The sequence below is a fragment of the Dicentrarchus labrax genome, unplaced genomic scaffold (assembly GCF_905237075.1).
Source record: "Dicentrarchus labrax unplaced genomic scaffold, dlabrax2021, whole genome shotgun sequence".
In the NCBI taxonomy this organism is placed as follows: Eukaryota; Metazoa; Chordata; class Actinopteri; family Moronidae; genus Dicentrarchus; species Dicentrarchus labrax.
The window spans coordinates 19,580,638-19,601,475 of record NW_026136709.1 but is presented as its reverse complement, the minus strand read 5'-3'; the positions used below and the strand labels follow the sequence as shown (position 1 = coordinate 19,601,475).

General features: G+C 39.3%; 1 protein-coding gene across 1 annotated transcript; it reads right to left on the bottom strand.

Annotated features, from left to right (window-relative positions):
* Positions 1–518: 518 nt before the first annotated feature.
* Positions 519–19,240, bottom strand: phex (phosphate regulating endopeptidase homolog, X-linked). The gene is made up of 22 exons (XM_051410616.1): positions 18,824–19,240; positions 15,509–15,565; positions 15,227–15,388; positions 14,036–14,119; positions 13,104–13,330; positions 11,995–12,063; positions 11,142–11,258; positions 10,844–10,927; positions 10,260–10,402; positions 9,986–10,079; positions 8,760–8,888; positions 8,335–8,436; positions 6,985–7,062; positions 6,486–6,589; positions 6,320–6,378; positions 5,819–5,873; positions 5,049–5,116; positions 4,817–4,947; positions 4,592–4,657; positions 4,195–4,299; positions 3,431–3,507; positions 519–3,310 (listed from the first exon to the last, which is right to left on the bottom strand). The coding sequence occupies exons 1-22, from the start codon at positions 18,945–18,947 to the stop codon at positions 3,208–3,210; spliced, it is 2,238 nt and encodes a 745-aa protein (XP_051266576.1). The 5' UTR covers positions 18,948–19,240; the 3' UTR covers positions 519–3,207.
* Positions 19,241–20,838: the final 1,598 nt, after the last annotated feature.

Sequence of the window (20,838 nt, the reverse complement as noted above, 5' to 3'; positions counted from 1 at the left end):
CAACCCTCCACTCCCCTCCCCTCCAATACCATTATAGACTGGGGCTATGGACTGTTTTTCTAATTGGTGTGTATTGATGAGACTGCCGCTGGTGTTGCCACAGATACAAGTCATTAATGTTACCCCCTGCCTGGCAATGTAAGACACACTCAAAGACACACTCATACACAGTGACAGGTTCAAAAGAGCCTCCTGTAAGAACACAGAATAAGTTGCCATGGGAACTGCTGACATGAATGAATGAGATATGATGATGTGTGGGTGTGTGTGTGTGTGTGTGTGTGTGTGTATAATAGCAGGTCTGGAGGAAAATCAATAAATGGACATGCTTTCAGATGCAATCCCAATCTCTTTATGTCTTTTGTCCTCCATCCATCAGCACCCTCCATCCACTGACTGCCACCTTGCACCGCTCCTCTCCCTCTCTCACACACACACAAACACACACAAACACACACACACACACTTTCCATCTCATCCTATCAATCACAGAAAAGTTATAAGGTGAAGAAAGAGTGTAATGTCTCAGAGCTTTATTAGAACCCAATAGAAAGAAGCATAACCAACAGTACATATAACAGTGTACCATAATAATAAAATAACAATGGAAAAGCAGTAATTCATCCCAATCAGTTATAAAAATATTCAATATCAAGAAAAACACTTGCTGATAATAAAATGCAAATAAAGAACCTACATTTTGTTTTTTACATATGGTTATTTCAATTGAATCATTCCAATGTGGAGTTGTGAATCCTCATTACTCAGCATTTCAAAATAAAACTTACTGTCAACCATCCTAATAATCCATAAAGTCATCCATTTTCAGCTCCTCAAAGTGTGTTTATTTGCTGTGTTTCACTGTTTTACATCGCTGTAAACTGAATATGTTTGGGCTTTAAACATTTGGTCGGACAGAACAAGACATTTGAAGACATCACATTGGGCTTTAGGAAATTATGATGGCCATTTTTGAGACTAAAAGATTAATTGTAATTAATCGATCAATCAATAATAAAAAATAACCCTAAGCGTGAGCCTATTTTGTTATTAACACATAAAACATGTTTAGGAACCTCGAAAATTATCCATAGTGTAAAAAAAACGCTTGATTTGATGTTTATTTTCCTTAATTGGCAATCATTAATCTTAATTTTACTGAAAACAGATTCATCTACTATCAAGTTTTCACAGAAATTCTCACATTACCATTGTATACAGTAGATTGGAGGAGTGCTGCCCTCATTAACACATCAGGATCAAGTGTTACCACCGGGTATCCGCAAAGCCATTACTAAGTTTGTGCGTGGAGGATTCCTTAATTCTTGGTAACTAGCTTGTCTCAAAACTGGTGATATATTAAATCAGGCACCATAAAAACTTAAGAAATGTCTTAGCTAGTAAAGATTTCAGTAATTGCTAGGGAGCTGTGCCAAAATGGGCACCAGAACCAGAACCAGTGAACGGGAAACGTAACCAGGCTCAACGTCGACATTGTGGCAGAGGCAAAGAGCCCAAAGGGGGCGTTGAAGGAGGAAACATAGAAGAGAAGGACCCAGCCACCGGACAAGAGTAAATCTCGGACTGGCTTTAAGTCGTTGGCAAGAGCTTTGTGAAATAAAAAGCTGCAAGGTAGATGCTGAGCCAGCCTTTTTACTGGTCGACTAGAAACTAATATTAGCTGGCTTGCTATGGATTGCCTTATGTTTGGTCGTGTTAGCAAAGTAAGTTGCAAAAAATACCGTTCTAACATAATGTCGCTTTTACTAAAAGCTGGTTTGTATAGTACAACCCTTTGTATTTTAACTTAGTTAGTAGTAGTTTAAGTTAGTAAACTTTTTAATTAGTGATGTGTATCACTTCACTAAAAGATAAGTCTGAATTTATGAAAAGCTGTTGCAACTGTTCAGGAATGCACAGGACCGATTGAGACACAAGAGGAACAGTAAGTGTGAGAGTGAGAGTGCTTCAAAACTCGGAATAAGAATAGTTTGTCAGATAAATGTGGGAAAAAAAGACAGGTTAAATTAAATTTTCTGGTGACAGTGATTTTAATCTATAAAGCAAACCTTGAACATTGGGTTCAGGAGTGACAGTTGTGTTTTAATGATTACCCGTGATAAAAAAAATACTTCAAAGGATAAAGAATATCCTTCACATTTTCAGAAATCTGCTGTGTAAAATGCTGCCTTCATTCCAGAGCGACATCAAATGCTACAGACAAGCTGATGTGTGAGTGCGCCTCAGCAGTGCCGTTCAGTAAAGGAGACAGAAAGACAAATGGAGAGAGTGCATCTTGCAGTTTGAGTGCTTGTAATTCTGTGAGTTCATTTGCCTCGGGCTGAACTGCAGGAGAATGAATATAAATGTCTGAAAGACTGAAACAAAGTGGGACAAAAACCAAGACAGCATTTATCAAAGGAGAGCCCACACAATACACAAAAGATACACAGGTAGTCTAACTCAAACCTCATATTATGTCAGGTTGACATCATTTTACTTGTCAAGCTGCTCTAAAAGTTTAATATTAAGATACAAGTTTTCACAATTATAAGGGATGAAAAGGTTTTAAGACTTACTATGAGATGAAATATCTAACTTAACTGTATTTTTGTATTCTGTTTTGCATTTTTTGCTCATATTTATGCTCAAACATACATTAATTAAATTAATCTTTGATTTAGGGTGTTGGAGAATTTGCTCCTAATTAATATATAGCCTACAGATATGGACCTGACAGTTACCGTAACATTTGATATATAGGTTCCTGTAAAAAATAAAAAAATAAAAAATCTAGTCATTATACCTTTACTTTAATATATAGACTTTTTTTATTCCCATATGTAATGTCCTAGCTTCATGTCACATTTACAGTACACATAGACAAATAAAATCCAGAAATGATGGTCCAAACAAACAGTTGTAAGAGTTGAGTTGTAATTTATGCCATAACTGCAACACATGGAGTAAATGTACCTGTGGAAAAAGGTTGCTGTTGCAGAAACACTATACAAAAGTCCATTAAAAATGGCTCGTGCCCTTTACATGTTTATATGTCAGGGTGTGCTATTTTCGGTGAGAACGATTCATTCACTGTCCCCTCAACATGTAAACTATGTCGGCTAAGCCCAAGCATTATCAGCCTTTTTCAACAGACGACCTGCCGACAGCTCTCGCCTGGTTTCGGAGTCAAGCCGAGGTCGAAGGTCACCACACCCGACAAGACTGTGCACCTCGGTTCATTATCGACGACTCAGGGCAGCTGAACGCTTTCCGGAACTCCTCATAGTTACTCATCGCTCCGATAACTCTGCAGAGCAACAATGAAGGTAAGGGTCAGATTGAAAGGATTGTGTGCTTTCATCAGTGTGTGTGTGTGTGTGTGTGTGTGTGTGTGTGTGTGTGTGTGTGTGTGTGTGTGTGTGCTCACCTGTATTTTGGTGGACTGTGAGCTCCACTCTGGATCTGGTCTCTGGCTGCTTCTGGTCTGTACGAGTTACATCTCACCTGTGCGAGCACATTGGAGGGGTGATTTGATTATCTGAAGCATCTATGTTTCCACTTACCTCGAGTGTGCTTGTGATGCTTATTGAGGTGAGATTATCTTTCATGAGCCTCTAGGGGATTTTAAATCTCACCTGCACAATTTATTTGTGATTCTGTTTTATTGTGCAAATAAATAAATCTAAAATGAATCTCACATGGATCACCGGATTCGTGTACATATTGCTCGGTAGCTTAATCTACAATAATAAATCAGAATTTATTTGTTGATTATATTTTGTTTTAATAATCTTCATTGTAATATGCAGCTAGTAATTAAAGCTGTCAAATAAATGTAGTGGAGTAAAGAGTACCTCTACAATCTTGTGGAGTAGAATTACAAGTACCTCGACATTATACTTGAGTACAGAACTTGAGTAAATGTAAGAAGTTACTTTTCACCACTGTTCATACGGATAAAAAAACTATTTAAATTCATACAATTGAATGTTTGAACTACACCAAAAGTTCAAACAGAAACTTATGTTTTTATGTAAACCTTACCATACCCTGACATTAACCTATGTTAGTAAGTGGATACACATTCAGACATGATCAGTGCACAGAAAGGCTCTTACTGGTTGAAGCACTGGCAGAGATACTGGCAAAAATATCTCCTATCTGTGTTTATGTATGTGTGTGTGTCCTCACATGTGCATAGCTCAGGAAGAAAAGCTGGTTGTTGTTCAGTCCGACTCCAGGCAGCCGAGGCTCCTCCACACCACCTCTGCTCTCATCTACCCACCGCCTGTACGCCTGCACACAAATACACAGGGAAAGTTTCCTCACCTGGACTTCTGAACATGACAACTGCAAAGTTTTATAAATAGTCCCTTCACACAAAGACAGTAGGAGTCGTGAAACATAGGTACCTATTAAATAAATGTGAAAATAATAACAAGGAAAGGTTCGACTAATAAACACCTGGAATTTTCCGTATGAAAGGTCAAAATGTCCGCTCTTAGAAAGGACTATTTAGCAATTTTTGCAGATGTGGAGACAAATTATCCAAGAGAATGAGTGTGTTGTGTAAGAAAACAGATCATACCCTAAAAGCTTCTCTTATTCCTCCATTGTCTGCTATGTTTTCTGCCAGAGTCCTCTTACCCCGCACCTACAGAAAGAAAACATCCACAAAGCACAGATTCTCACATACCTTCCACCGAGTATTTCCAAAGGTTAGCACCATAAAAGGTCATTCTGGATCAGGCCTGACTTGGTCTTTATTTAAATATGAATGTCTGTTTTAATGATTTCAAACTCAGGTTCTTACATTCAGGCCTGCCTCCTCCCAGTGATAGCTGTTATACTGGTCGATCATGCACTGGGTCTTCTCATTGAAGGCTGTTATGGACGCGTTGCTCCACCACAGGTCAAGGTTGCCGTTGCTGTCGTACTTGCGACCTATTCATGAGAAGCATTACACACAAAAATCACACTGTGTTAGAAGTCTCTTCTGTTATTGTGGATGTTTTCTGAGGTCATTCTTGGCGATCAGTACTTACCGTTATTGTCAAAGCCGTGTGTTAACTCATGTCCAACTATCACCCCGATGGCGCCATAACTTAAAGATCTGGAAACAGAAAAAGGGCATGCATTGTATTCATATGGCTTCTTTTCTGAGAAAAATGAGTTATACCACAGACACAGCAGCAACATTTTGTGACAGAGTCATTGAATTTAAATTGAATTGCTGCAGGATCAATGAAATGGATTGCAGCGAGGAGGAATCTTCTGAATCAGAGCTCGCTATCATATTTTGCAAAGATGCATGCAGAGATGTAACTGTGCCACATACTGGTGTGACCAGCCCTTCAGTGTAATCCGAGCTCTATTTTTAGGAATGTCACTTTCATTGACTGTCACAGTTTGGTGTCATTAATAGATTTGCTTCAACATCCTGTTGAAAAAAAGTCTCTGGATGGCTAAATATTTATACTTTCACGTTTGAAAGTATAGAGGATTATATCATTTATGGTTGTGAAATATTTACCAATGAATATTTAAAATATACGGTATATTATAGGTCTTAAAATTAAACCTAATGTATTAAGAAACATAAATTGCAAATGACCTGTAATTTCACGATCTGTGGAGCATGAGGAATTAAATTGGGCTGTTTATCCACAGGCCATACCCCTATAGTTCCTCTCTGTGGTTCTCTGAGGTCCATGTCAGAATAATTATTTCAGAGGTCCACATTGCTCCTGAGTAAAGCATGAGGTGGCATTTCTTTGGTCTGTTAGTGGAGTGTGTTACAGTTCTTTAATCTCACCTTGGATACTCTCTTCCCCAAAAGAAAGGTTTTTGAAGCTCTCCAGCAGGGAATCCTAAAAGAGAATATCAAAATAGCTTTTTGTTTGTGTGTCTTTAACCGTGTCCAGATAGGATTCATTTACTGCAGAAGGTCGGGTTATTTTCAACGGCTCCTTTTTTATATTTCACCCCGTGTGAGGCACAGAATTTGAAAAAGTGTAGTTTCTTATAGGAGTAACTATTGTAAAACAGATCACATTTCACCTGTTTTAGTAATCACCCTTCCTGTCAGTTTTAGTTTAATGCAAATTCCTAATTATTTCTGACACTGAAATGCCTACTCAGCCATTTCTGGGGAATAATAATCCCAAAAAATGTATCACAGACAGTAACTTAATTGAAATCACTGAGGTGCAGTGTACCATTGCACCGTCTGGACAGAGCCTGAGAAGTCAATCATTTCCAAATAATTACATTTAAAAATTGGCGTCTAAGTAATCAATCACATTCTGTATCTTACTGATTTGATTCGTGGAGGAACTGTAGAAGGCGTTCACAGTTGTCGGGTTGGTAAACCACCTGCAGCACACACACACACACACACACACAGACATTATGGCACGTCAACAAGAATGTAAAACACAAGACGTCACACAGCAGGTTGACAGATCAGTCGTGCCACTCACTCTGTACGTGGGACGCTCTTTCGGAGCCAGGCGATGTCAGACTGGGCGATGAACTTCAACGTCTGCATCACATTATCGTAGTAGTCCTTCTCACTGAACTGTAGCTAAAACATACACAAAGGCAAATATACACTGTTTAGTGTTCAATGTTTCAAAAATGATCCCCAGAATTAAACTAGGGTTAAGAATTGTGGTTTTAGCAGCCTCTCTGAGTTACTTCCAGCTTGCCATCTTTGTTTTTCTTAACTGTTAAGATTTTAAAGATTAATATTCAATTATTTTCTTAGCCAAGAACGCTGCATATTAGACATACTGGTGAGATTCTTTCACCCCATGAATCACTCGAAGGCACTTTTAAGGGTGAATGGATAATAAAAGTAAGAAAAAACAAACATCAAGCATTTATTTTTTCATTTTACAGTGATTTCCCCCCCTGAGCCATTATCCATTTCTGAACCCCTGTTGTACAATTGCTGTGTTACAGCAGTGCAATACAAACCTGCTTTAAATCTTCATTGAGGTAGGTGTCGTTCAGAATAAACTCGGGGTAGCCAACCTTAGCCAGGACTGCATGAGCCTTGAGAGAGCGAGACAACAAAGTGGACGTAATGGAGAGTTGAAACAGGTTTATATATAATCATAAATAAGTTTATCAGACACTCATTCAAAGTAACTGACTGTGAGAGCAAACACTGAATAATATTAAACTCTATAACAAGCAATCAAGACTGAGGACTTAAAGAGTCACGGTGCCCTAACAAAGACTGTTCCCTATAATGGCCATGTAACATAAGAAATAAAGAGCCAGTAGGAACAATAAAAAGGTCATTCAAAATGCACTGATGTTGGATTTTTAAGTCTTTGTTGAACTGTGCAAGTCATTTCTTGTGGTAATAACAAAAATGCCTGGTTTGTTTAAATGTTTTCCACATATTTGATGTTGCACAGTTGATGGAAGATGAGTAGTTTAGTTCAAGGAGGAAAGTACTCCATGAAAGGAACAAAGAACATTTTAAAAGTCAATGTTTCTCCACTTGCTAAGTCATTAAGATGAAGGACAGCACGGCACAGCTGTCATGATGAAATGAGATGAAGAAGACGCCACAGACACCATAGTCTCCAGACCGAGAGTCTCATTACAAGTTGGTCAATATTCTGGTTTAAAGCTGAAGAATAAATTAAAGGGGTCACTCATTCTGACAAACCCAGAGAGAATCATTAGCCGACTCTGCAGTTTTACTATCCTTTTTAGCCTCTTTTAGCTAATTGTTTTGGCTTTATGTCACATTTAACAGCTTAAGTGCCAGATATGTTGGTGGGCCCTTAAACAGAAGTGCCCCCAAGTGGTCAGAATCCCAGTTTTAAGTTGAGAGCAAAAATCTGGCACCAAACAATTAAGGATAAGGTGTTTATTAACAATCACAGGACTATTTGTATGTGACGAACCCACAGAAAATCTTCACCCAACAACCCAGCAGGTCCCCTCACCTCTACAAACTATTTTACCGTCTTTCAGCTCAATGTTTTGGTTCACTCTTACAGCTCTCACCAACCTTGTTTTCAGCTAGAAAGCTCTGATAAACCCACAGCACGCTACCTACCCAGCCCCAAAGAAATGGTAGACAAACAAAATGACCAACTAGTTGGTGAAGGAAGTCAAACATCTAGCAGCTTAAGAGTCAGATGATTTGCATGTGCTGCCCCCAAGTGGCCAAAAACGTTAATGCAGCTTCAAGTTTAAAGCAAAAACATTTTTGATTGGAGAAAACAGATCAGACTTGAGGCTAAAAGGGTGGAGAAACGTGGGGAAGAAGTGACGAGTGGTGATTAAGCTGTCAGCTATCCTCACCTTCTCTATGGCTCTCTTCTTCGTTGGTTGATCCATCCAGTCGTTCTCCTTCTCCAGAATGTCGATGAACGCCCAGCGAACGCCCCCGATCAGCTCCTCCATCTGATACACACTCAAATTAATTAATAACTGCCAGTGGATTAAATGTGTGCACATCTAAATGACACACACATGCGCGCGCACACTCATAGGTGTGTCCAAAAAAAATAAAGCACTCACTGACACACTGTGTCATTGCCACATAAACACACACGGCCACACTGACGCACAAGGCACTGAGCTAAATGCCTGACATCATCTCCAGGTGACACACAGACAAAATACACTCGACACACACATCTGTTACACAACTAAACATATCCAAAAATTAAACACGCTTGAGGACATGATGTCATGATGTCTACACACATAAAGCACACACGCACCATGTGTTTCTTGTCCTCCTGGAAGTGTGTGTTGACAAAGAGGCGCCCGGTGGCATAAACAAGCGAGTTCTCGACGTAGTTAACACACTTATCCCAGCGCGGGGTCAGAGAGGTGGTTCCCGTGGTTACCTGGTGGGGGTGTGAGAGATGCAAGGTGACATTGTCTCTTCCTGGCATTAACTTACACTGTTAAAGTTTCTCAACCCGGACATTGATATATTTTTTTAAGCATAGCATTCTTTTACATACGACATAATTTGTTTTTATGGCATGCTTCAAAGTTCCCTTTGAGCTCCCTCTGAGGTCTTAAAAATAGAAAACTGTAGTACTAAAAATCATATAACTTTCCCAGCTCTCTAATTACTGTCATGCTCATTTGGGGACATAAAAACAGAGATTAAGCAACGTTAAGAAACCTCAGTGTCCTTGTTTTTAGCGGCATGTATGTCTATTCAAGTCTATTTCTGTGTGAGAGTAAGGACAGTCATATTCCTTGTATATGTAGTTTGAGTCATATCTTCTACTCCCTGTACCTGTAGGTAAAAAAACCTGTATAGTGCGGCTGTAAAAAGTATTTTAAGTGTTTTATTGTTTGGATTTTTATGAGTAAGTTATATGTACATTTTATTTCCCAACAACAAGCCCTGTTCACACTGCTTGGAGGAAATTCTTAAAACATATAGAATCTTTTATTTATTTATGATCTAAAGGGAATCAAAATTACATATACTGAGTCTGGAGTCTGTACTGGAATCAGCCTATAAAATATCCACCCGACTCCCCCAGGTTGTAGTTCAAGAACATTACTGTCTTGTATCCTAACTGAAAAACAGTATAATGTGAAACACAGCATGTAGCACGTACTGTTTACTGTTCACTGTTGGATTGGTACAAGGTCATCTGTGGTTACATTTAGTTTGAGTGTTTGAGGTCAGATTTATAGTTTGTTAAATAAATGAGGAATTCAGGATTAATTAAACGTAAATCTTGCATTGTGAGAGTTAAAATAAGCAACAAATGTAGGCAGCTGAAGTCCTTACGACCTATTTTTCATTTTCACAGTTGAGCAGCCAAAAACTTTCCAAACATTTACCATGTATCTAAAAAAATCTCTTGGAATGAGAATGGAATAAGAAAAAAAGCTGTTTTACAGTGCATTTTGAAGAAGAATTTAATTAATTCATTTAATAATAAAAATAATCAAATATGTACATAGATTTACCAACCCGAGCAAAGTCCAGGTATCTGTAAAGGAAACGACGGCTCAGGGTGGTGATCCTGGAAAAAACGGTTCTCCACTGTACGTAGTTAGCTACCGTCCTGGAGAAAGAGAGAGAGGAGGGACATTAATTAAATGCCTACATGTAATCTCATTATGCACTATAATATACTTATAATGAGAGGCAGGAGCCCTCCAGCCCCAGTGTGTGCTCATCAGTCTGTGTGTGTTTTCTGTCTAGGTGTTCGTGTTCGTGTGTGTGTGTGTGTGTGTGCATGTACCTAGGATCTGTGGCGTTAATGAGCTTGAAAAGTTCCTTGAAGTAGTGTGGAGCTCGGACGATGACGGGCTCAGAGGAGGAGATGGACCGAGCCGGGTCGGCTTTAGACTCCACCACAGCTCTTACAAAACCCAGCCAGTCAAACTACACAAGAGGGGGGACGAGGAAACATATACAGTAAAGGTTACTTAAATAACATGTAGGAATAATTGCAATTGTGAACTATTTTGTACATTTTGGGCAAGTATATTGATCTTCACGCAGAAGATTGTACACGTTTTCTCCACCAGAATTAATTTACGCTTCTGGAACAGCACTGAAATCACAGGGCACTAAATGGCACTAAAATTCACAATCAAATAAATTGCATCATATCCATTAAATCTGAGGTCGATGACACCACTAAATCTTTCATAATTTAACACGTATATATAAGCATATTATAAATTCTGTTCTGCCAGTCATTTTATAAGAGCAGATTCACTTCCACAAATTGTAGTTTGGAATAAAATGGAACAGAAAATGTGAATACTGTTTTTGTGAAATAAGAGAAGCTATTGATAGATTTGGTTGTTGGTATGTTACCTGTGGTATGGAGCGCTGCAGGCGAGAGAGCGTGAATCTGTTGTACATGTTCTCACTGGTGCGGTTTTCATAGGGAATCAGGATCTGCAGACACAGTGAACAATGTTATACTGACGTCACTGAACATGCATCTTAAAATAAGATAATTTACCTTCATACTGTTGGGAAGGTTGATCACTCAATTTCATATTTCAGGGTTAATAATTCTGGGTTTTAATTAGCCCCAGGGCTTTTGAGGCTTATCATATCATCTCCATACATTAACTGAGATTATATTTATCTGACATGACATTCTTACATGAGCCAGTTTGGTCTCAAAGGCGAGAGCCTTTTCCATCTGGGTCAGTGCTGCTTTCTCTGGAGCGCCCAGCATGACGGCTGTATCTACCATCAAACTGAGCAGGGCTGTACGATACTGGAGAGAGAGAGAGAGAGAGAGAGAGAGAGAGAGAGAGAGAGAGAGAGAGAGAGGCAGAAAAAGGAAAAAAGACAAATGTAATTTATTCTTCCATTGCTGTAAGCTACTGTCAGTGCTACTGCCTAACATCAGACATCATCAGACATCAATCAAGGGCTTTTATCCACAACTCAGTATCTACTCTAGTTTTTAGGTTTTCAGTAATGTTTATGTTCTTAATCATTATCTGTTTTAATGGACAGATACACAGCAGCAGAAAATATTCATTAAATAACACCACTACCAAGTTCAAACACATGAATACAAATTGACTTATACAAAGGTAAATTAAATGTGATGTAACTTTATACGTCTACTCCACATTTCAGAGGGAATGCAGACCCCTATATATTGGCAAAATAGAAAAATGATTAACTGCATACTCATTGCACTTTGTTATTCTGGCCTAATGAGGCAGCTATTAGTGGGGCAATCAGTATCAGCTGCCTCTTCTACAATTAATTTCTTACATTTTGACAATCTAGCATTTGTGAAAATGTTGGGTCTGGAAAGAAGCTCTTATTCTTATTTTAAGGTGCGGATATAAAAGCCTAACATTAACTGCTGATTTTTCAAGTGGCTGAAATTCTTTTCTGCTGCAATTTATCACTCAAGCAGGAAGAAAATAGCTACTGCAGGAAGAGGAGTTTTTAGATGACAAGTAAAAGGGGTGAAAGATGAAGCAGAAACTCACCGCACGGGCAGAGGAAGTGTTGGTGATGTAGTCTTCCCTGGAGGGCAAAGACAAGGACGCCTGATCGAGCTACATAAAGACAGGGAACACAGGTTAGTTCCTGTTGTTTTTTGGGTTTGTTTATCTTGTAACTTTTGCTGCAGCAATAAAAAACAGAAAAATGTGACGTAACGCACTGAATCTGTATCTACCTACAGATACTATGCTAGTGATGTTCACACCAAAGTATGTAAGGTGTGGCAGTGGCATAATAAATATTCAAGGTCCAGTTACACTTTCAAAATAAAACTTGCTGAGATTGCAGTTGGGTTAGGTTTAGGCACAAAACATACAAAGGTTTGGAGATTGTTCCAGAAAACCATTACTTTAAAATCAGTGTAGTTAAGATATGTAAGTAATCCATCATGGTGAAGTTGTCTTATTTTATTTTATCAAAGTTACTATTTTGAAACCTCTTCTTCTGGTGTTTAAAAAGAGTACACATAGTTGGTTCCCATTTGAATTGTAGTTATATAATCAACCACGCGAACAATCAAGTTAACTCAGACGATCCAACATTCAAGCAAAAAACGTTCCATTATTGAATGTGAGTGTAAATGACAAAAATTAAGTCAGCCAGATGTGTTGGATTACGTCCTGTGGCTCAACATTTGTCAGGTCTCCACAGGTCAATCATTTCAAACTGTGCTGGCTTCAACAGAAACCAACAGCTGCCTGGAGATAAGGAAATCACTTTAAAAAGATAGTATGTTTTGGACCATGGTTTGCAGCAATGAAAAACTGGCTAAAATCCACACAACCACCAGCATGGTCATTTAAAGGAATAGTTCTACAGTTAGAGAAATACAGTATGCTTATTTGTTTTCTTGCAGAGGACGTGATACCACTCTTGTTTCTGTTTAATATGATGACAACCAGCAGCTGATTTCCTTAGCTTAGGACATACAATAAAGACTGGAACCAGGGGGCTGTCTAAACTTACCAGCACCTTTTATCTCTTTTTCTTTAATCTGTACATAAACCAAAGTGTAAAAATAACATTTTGGTTAAATCTAAATGTGAAAACCATGCATACACATAATAAGAACGGTGAACTGTGGATGTCTGACCTTGATGATGTAGTATGAGGAGTTTTTGTCATCAGGGGAGATGTAGAGGCGAATCAGGACACTCTTACTGTGCTGATTCCTCATCTCAGCCAGAGTCTTCAAGAGGCTCCACTGCCCCACCGACCACTGATAGTCCCCGCCAAGCCCCTCCCCCACAATAGGCCACCGAAACTCAGGCTGTTTAAGTGTTTTCAGCATTGGTTTGGTGTCCATCTGCTCCAGTATAGCTATGTAAACACACACAGAGAAATGTTAAGAAACTGAATCAAATACAGCATTCTGTTCGATATTGATTTGATTATTTTTTATTATTTTCTCTCTCGTCCCATTTAAATGCTATTTCCCTCTTTTCAACGGATGTATCTTACGGCTATTTGCTTCAGCAATGACCTAGATCTGCCATGCAGATCAATAAAAACTCTTCTTGTCCTATTTTATACTATTAATGTGTCTTTGTGTGTGCTCCTGACTTACCATATCCTTGTGAGGACCTGTTTGTAGACATGGACAGTGGGGGTGTTTTGAATTGTGAGGACATTTTGGCTGGCACTAACATGTTCAAAGAGGTGTTTAAGGGGGAAGACTTGGGTTTAATGTTAAGGGTAGAACTAGGTTTAGATTTAAGTTAATTTAAGTGGCATGTAGTTGGGATGGTTAAGGCTGTGTTAAGGGCAGGGAAGCATTATCTAAACAACAGTCCCCACAAGTGCTGTACAAGTGTGTGTGTTTGTTTTTGGTTGTATTACTAACACCCTGGGAAAAAAAAGTCACATGATGGGGACTCACCTTCTGTTTAGAGTTAGGTTAAGGTTAAGATAAGGGTAGTAAGTTGAGTGAGTTGGGTGAGGCTTAGTCACGAGAGAATTAAATATCATCAGTGCAATGTCCTCTTAAGTGACAAAATCAGGTTTGTATGTGTGTGTTACACTCACTCTCATTCATACAGGAGCGGTAGAGGATCTTAGCCTTGGACACTGCCTCCAGTTCATCAGGGTCTGAAGGAGCTTCTAGTAACTCTGACAGAGAAAAGAGAACAAGCTGTGTCATAAGACATGTTCGGCATACAGGATTTTCATTTTTGTTTCAGAAGTAACATAATCCTTCAGTCTTGCCTTGTGAATAAGTGATACTATCATAACGATTTAAGAGTCACTCCACCGATTTTACACTTCAAAGTCTGTTTACTGGTATTGGGCAATGGTTCTGCATATTTGAAGGTTGTAAAAAGCCTTCTGTGGCTCCAGAGGGATCTGTGTGAAGTCTAAGATATTCCCTCAAGTGATGTCATTTGGCTCAGCATTGGTTGACTACAAATTTTTAAAATGTGAAAAATCTGTTGGTGTAGAGTCAGAGAGAAATTACCATAACAGACAGCTGCAGCCCTGCTCCTCACATGTGCCTGAGGCTTGCAGCTCAAGGCTACATTAGCCGCAACTAACATAACATACCCACATCTCCAACCCAACTGTAAGCGGTCGAGTTGTATTGTGGGTAATGCAGGCACCACTGACAGAATATATCATGGACATAGCTTCCTGGTTTGTAAAGTGAAGCCAACACGGATGTGTCTTAAACATGCATTCTATGTAATGGCCAGCAAGGTGCAGCTCCATTGGCTGCAACAAAAGACTGAAATGAGCCGACTTCTCACTTGATTTATTAGCTCAGTAAATTTCCTAATGACTTTATGGTCTCAATTGCTAGTTTCAAGTCTTCCTCTGTGCAACATAATATGTTTTGTAAATAATAGTCCAATTTAGAGTTGATTCTAAGAGAAGATTTTGACAAGGAAGAAGAATGCGTCGAATCAAAAAAAAATGCTGCATGGATTTTTATTATTTTTTAACTAAAATGTGTGTAATGCTAAATCAGTGGAGTACTCTTTTAAGAATGCAGATACATTTACAACAAGTGGTCAATACATTTCAAACAGACATTTCTGTTTTAAAATAAAGAGTGCCTTTGACCTTGTTTATGGCATCTATTCAAATTCCCATTACAAATTAGCTCACTTCTTTGCTATTTCCTCTCATGTGTATAAAATAGCTCTTGTTTAAGTCAAGTGTGCTTCCATCAAGGTGGATGAATTCAGGCGTTGATGGGAAATGTGTGGGTAAATACACCTTTGAGTCGGATATCTACATGCTGCCGCAGCCAGGGGTAGATGCCGTACGAGGAGGAATCTTCGGGGATCGGGTTCTCCTTTAACCAGCCACCACAGGAGTAACTATAGAAGTCATCACAGGGGTTAACGGATTGATCCATTTTACTTAGAATAGATCCCGCTACAAGGTGAAGGGAGACAAAAAAAAAAAAACACAACCAAGTGAAATAATAACCTTTAAGCAACAGATACTTAAGATACTACTAACATAGTGGAAGCTGTGTTTACCACCAATCCTCACCTGCTTCAATGCATTCTGGGTTCAGACAGAACTCCTCCTGACTAGACTTTTGAGAGACTGAGGGAGAAGAAAATAATTAAAGCTTGACAACTGAAATATAACATCACATGCGACTGAGACAGTTTTTATTAATCTGTATAACATTAAGGTAGATCCTTTAATATATTTTTTGAGCACACATTCACATAATCAATACCATAAGTGTATGATTTAAGAGAGCTGAGAAACCAAGGAAAACTTATGTCAACAAACCACACACCACCAAGGAAAAGTTGGCTAATGCTTCCCTCTTCTGCCAAGTGACTCAGCTAATAAAGGCGATGAGATGCAGTTGAAAGCCCCATCCTTGTGGATATGTGCTTTTTATTAAGTCTCACAATTTCAGCTGTAACTCCTTGCACCACAGCAATGAACATAGAGATGTTAAATTCTTTATCAAGGAGCTTTTTCCAGCCATTTAGTCACAGTTGCAGCATATAGTGCAGGGCTGAACAATATTCTGAATAAACCAATAACAATAAAAAAGTATTCTTTAAAAGGCAGCAGCATATATTAATATAATATAACCTATCAATGAATGAAGCACAGAGCACTGAAAAATAATAATAATCATACTTTCATATGGCTCAAAATGATACTGGGTCCATGGGACCTTCCCACAATCCACACTTTATCAAAATAGGACAAATACAGATCAAAGTGCAGTTGATACAGCTGGAGAGCTCCACTAACAGAGTAAACAGTTAGTGGATTACATTTTTAACCTTATGCCTGCCTGCACTAAGAAAAGTCCTCACCTACAATCGCCACGTAACTTTCAGCTGTGTGACATCCACGTAATCTTTATTTATACAGTCTTACCTTGAATCCCAAGCAAATATTGAGTAAAATATACATCAGGATTTTTCACATGAACATGACTGTCAGTTGCAATTACTTCACACACTTATAATAAGAGGAATCAGAACGCCACAAGAAGACAGAATAGAGCCACCCATTGTTTATGCTACTTCCAGTGTGACCACAGGTTCACTTCCCTTCCTAGAAGGTGAACGAAAGCCTGCTTCTCTGACCTCTTGGCAGAAACCACTTTTATGTGATGTGGCTTCTGAGGGCGTACAGAGGCAGCACAGGCCCATGAAGTGAGCTGACAGATTTAGCAACCAAATCCCCATTGTGAACGGATGAGTGGAGCGTTGCGGAGCTGCGCCGCAATGTCTGACCTCGGAGGTTGACTGGTCTTGTTGTCTAGTTAGAGCTGCTTGTGAGAGTCCCTTAATGTTGTGCCCACTTTTACTAGAAAAGCACACACTAACGACTTCAACCCTGCAGGACCCTCTTGGCCTGGAACAACCTCAAGAACCCCCTCTGACCGCTCAGTCAGACACATAGACACACGGGTTTAAACACACTCACAGATGTCTAAGGCTGCAGTGTCACTGCGAATACCAACCTCATGTTCATTATTGAGACAGCACACAGGCCACCAACACAAACATGCATGTATACACATTTAAGAGGCACACTCTCTAAATTCATTAAAAAACGAAAAGTAATCAAACAACCACTAAGCATTCCTGTGTCTGGTCATTCGCATGGCTGGAGACGAGAGGAGGGTTTCCATTAGAGTGGGTGTGTGGTACTGCATACATATGCACATAACATAACTACACTTCAATACCACCACAAGAATGTTGAGTTCCTGCAATAACAAAAACACAATGCTGACCCCACCCCATACACACACATACCCCTCCCAACCACGACCATCTTCACAACCACACACTACTGAAACTGCTGAAGCTACTGAAACAGTCAACATGAAGACTGACTCTTAAAGGAAAAGCTCAACATTTTGGGTAACAAGCTAGGCTCTCTGCCTAAAGCTTAAATAATCTGGTAAAAAAACTTAATATTGAATCCAACAACCAACAAGACTATCAGCAAGAAGATTGGCTATTTCTGTGCTGTTATTCTCTAAGGCCAGTCGGATTCCCAGTGAAATCAATGAAACGAGGCAGCAGAAACACTATCACTTTTGAACACAAATTTAACAGTTTAAAAAGTTTGTATAGTTTGTACTTACTGAAATTTAATTTATTAGGTAAGTAACATTTACAAAAAACATCTTTCTGTTAACACAAGTTTGTTTTGTATCTAATAGAGCAACGCCCAGAAAACACAAGAAGATAAGGAAAGTTGCCAGAAGTGATTCCAATGCAGCGTGACTGACAAATCAGAATTTCTATGAAAGGAAAAAAACATCTGGAATTCCCCATCTGTGGAAATAAGCAATTGCACTGCATACAGCACTTATAAATGAAACTGGTTAAAGCTGCATTAGATAATTTTTTTGCTCAAACATTTCACTATATCCCAACAGTAGTACATGAGACAGATAATCTATGAATGAAAACAACCAATCAGAGCCGAGAAAGATATAAATATGCTTTGGGTCGGTGGCTTGAAGATAGTTGAGTCTCACTCCCAGAGTCCCTAAGCGTCTGTGTTTGATGCCCTGGGAATGAGACTCAACAATCAGTTATCTTTCACGGCGTGAGATTCTCTGTCTCGTGTACTACTGTCAAGCTATAAGGAAAGTTTCAGCAATTTTATTACCTACTGAAGCTTTAAATCTGTAAAACGTGATTCTTTGTGAAACACTGTTTACCTCTTTTACATGTCAGGTCTTTTATATCTTGTTTAAATGCCTTTTATGACTTTAAAGTTGTTGTTGAAGGTGATGTACGAATGTGCTTGCCTTGCCAGAGTTCATCAGGTCAAAGTATTGCAACATTTTCTCTCTTATTTTCATCATTCCAGTGTTTTCAGCTGAACCACGGGTGCACATCTCTTGTTGTTGGCGCATCTATATTAAAGTTTTCTAAACCGTCAGTGTTAATTAATGTGCACTGCCCCCTATAAATAAACACATACACATACACCCTCATCACTCCGCCACACAATTCCCCGCTAATTAACTTCCACATTCTGCAGAAAATAAAGCCCACAAAGTGTCAACATACACATTCTTCCCTTCAGTTCAATTTGACTCCCACAGTGCTTTATGGAAAGGTTCTGCATGTGGGCGTGTATGAAACCTTATATGAACCAAAAATAGTTTGACACAAGTTACCCGCAAGCCCTCCAGAAAGACCTTTGCTCCCACCATAGTGCTTCTGTGTGTTATTAACAGTCTGCATGTACTATAATCTGAGGACAGCGTGCGTACAGTACGATACATTTCCACTGAATTCCTTACAAATTATAATGCCGGATGACAAAAAATGTATGTGTGTGTGTGTGTGGACTTACCCAGTATGAGTGCAAGCAGCAGAGCAGCACAGAGACACACACACATGGCCAGTGCTATCCTGTAAAGACGACTGTTGCCCCTCTCGGGTTTAAGCCCACCGCCACCTAAACGTTCCAGTTCCATGACTTACTGTATCACACACATAAAAACACACACTCATGCAAAAAAAAAAAAATATCTAGCTTTCAGATAGGGGAAGCTTCAGATAAACTGAAAAGAAAGCAAAAAAATTTGTAGAAAAATTGGATTTAAAAAATTGACATTTATGGATAAAATTACATCCAAATAGTTATAATATCTTCCAGAATGGACACACTTCCTCTCTATCTCCTGGTCTCTTTCCCAGTTTAACAGCACATACTTTATTCACTTTCCCAGTCTATCTGCAGCTACTCTAACTTCACCCAGGCTCTTCAAACTGTTCCTCCCTCCCTCATCACTCCTCCTCTCCCCCAACACTCCTCCTCTCCTCTCCTCCCTCCCTCCAGGACAGAAGGGACCAGGCCTCCCAGTGATGAACATGAGATAATTTAATAAAATCACTGACTAAAACCAGAACATTATCTGTGCGTGTTATAGCGGAACCATTAGAAGCGGCGTACATGTGAAATGTTTGTGTGTGCACTATATGGGCGTCTAATCTCTTGTGCAAAGCAGCAGGGTGCTCTGCTCCAAACATTTATCAGATCAGACAGTCAGTAGACCAGAACTAAATTAGACTCACACACACACACACACACACACACACAGAGGCCACTGATTACGATCGATTAATCTGATGATGATGATGACGTCGCCGCCTGTAAAAACACATCAGTGTTTTTGTCAGAATGCATCGATGGTTTCTTTGAAGGGACAGAGGTGGCGATGGCCGTGACACCACAGCTCCTGGTTGGTTCTCAACCCCCCCACCCCCCCACCCACCCTATGTGGTGAGAACCCTATCCGCACGTGCTCATTAGGGTTTGGGGCGTAGGCCACAAAGTCCTTATATAGACGTGACTTTCCGTGCTGCTAAAACACCCATTCATCAAGCGGACACATTGACCACGACGCTATTGTTCACCATTGTGACTCACAATCACTTGTGTCCTGTTTTTATTCTTATTGTTTAACATCTCAACTGGGACCTTTTGCTCCAGTTTTGATTGTCTCTGTTCCTCTTTTAGCGTCTAATTTTCAGTCATGTTAGCAGTGTGGCTTTATTATGGCCTGTCAGTCAGTCCACCACTTTGGTGCAGACTGAAATACACTACTCACAAAAAGTTAGGGATATTCGGCTTTCTGATGAAATTTCAGAATGTACATAAAATGCACTTTAACCTTTCCAGGTGATCTTAATTTGACCTTCTACTTAAATGCCCTACTTTCATGATATAATATCACTGTAGCATCAACTTTTTACATTTTCCATAAATGTCACCCGAAAGTGGAATATCCCTAACTTTTTGTGAGTAGTGTTATCTCTAATGGATTGCTATGATTGATTTATGTGAAGTGATGCATTTTGGGACAGACATTCATGATCCCCAGAGGTTCTATCCTACTGACTTTGGTGATCTCTTGGCTTTTCCTCTAGCGCCACCAACAGGTCAAAGTTCCGACTTATTCAGTGAAATATCTCAATATCTACTGTGTGGCTTTTGTCAAAATTGTGCACTTATGTTCAGGGTTCCCAAATGATGTGTTCTTATGACCTTCCCTCAAGCATGTCATTTTCTACAGACATTCATGTTTCCCACTGGATAACTCGTGCTGACTTTGGTGATCATCGTGAGGTTGCCATTTTAGCTTTTTAGTAAAATATCTCGATGAATATTTGATAGATTTCCATAGAATTTTGACTCTGCAGAGGATTCCCACTGACTTTTCCTCTAGCGCCACCAAGTGAAATATCTCACCATCTACTTTATCGAGTGGCTCCAAATTCTGTACTAAAAATCACAGCTCCCAGACAACATATCCTAATGACTTTTCCTTTAGCGCCACTAAAAGGCTGACAATTTGGTTTACA

What these genes read in the sequence shown, in the direction of transcription:
- phex (XM_051410616.1), bottom strand. Translation starts at nt 18,947, where the DNA reads ATGGAACTGGAACGTTTAGGTGGCGGTGGGCTTAAACCCGAGAGGGGC. An exon ending in CCTCATACTACATCATCAAG is followed by an intron (nt 12,064 to 13,103) that starts GTCAGACATCCA and finishes GTCTTTATGTAG; the next exon opens with CTCGATCAGGCGTCCTTGTC. An exon ending in GGGAGGAGGCAGGCCTGAAT is followed by an intron (nt 4,658 to 4,816) that starts GTAAGAACCTGA and finishes TTCTTTCTGTAG; the next exon opens with GTGCGGGGTAAGAGGACTCT.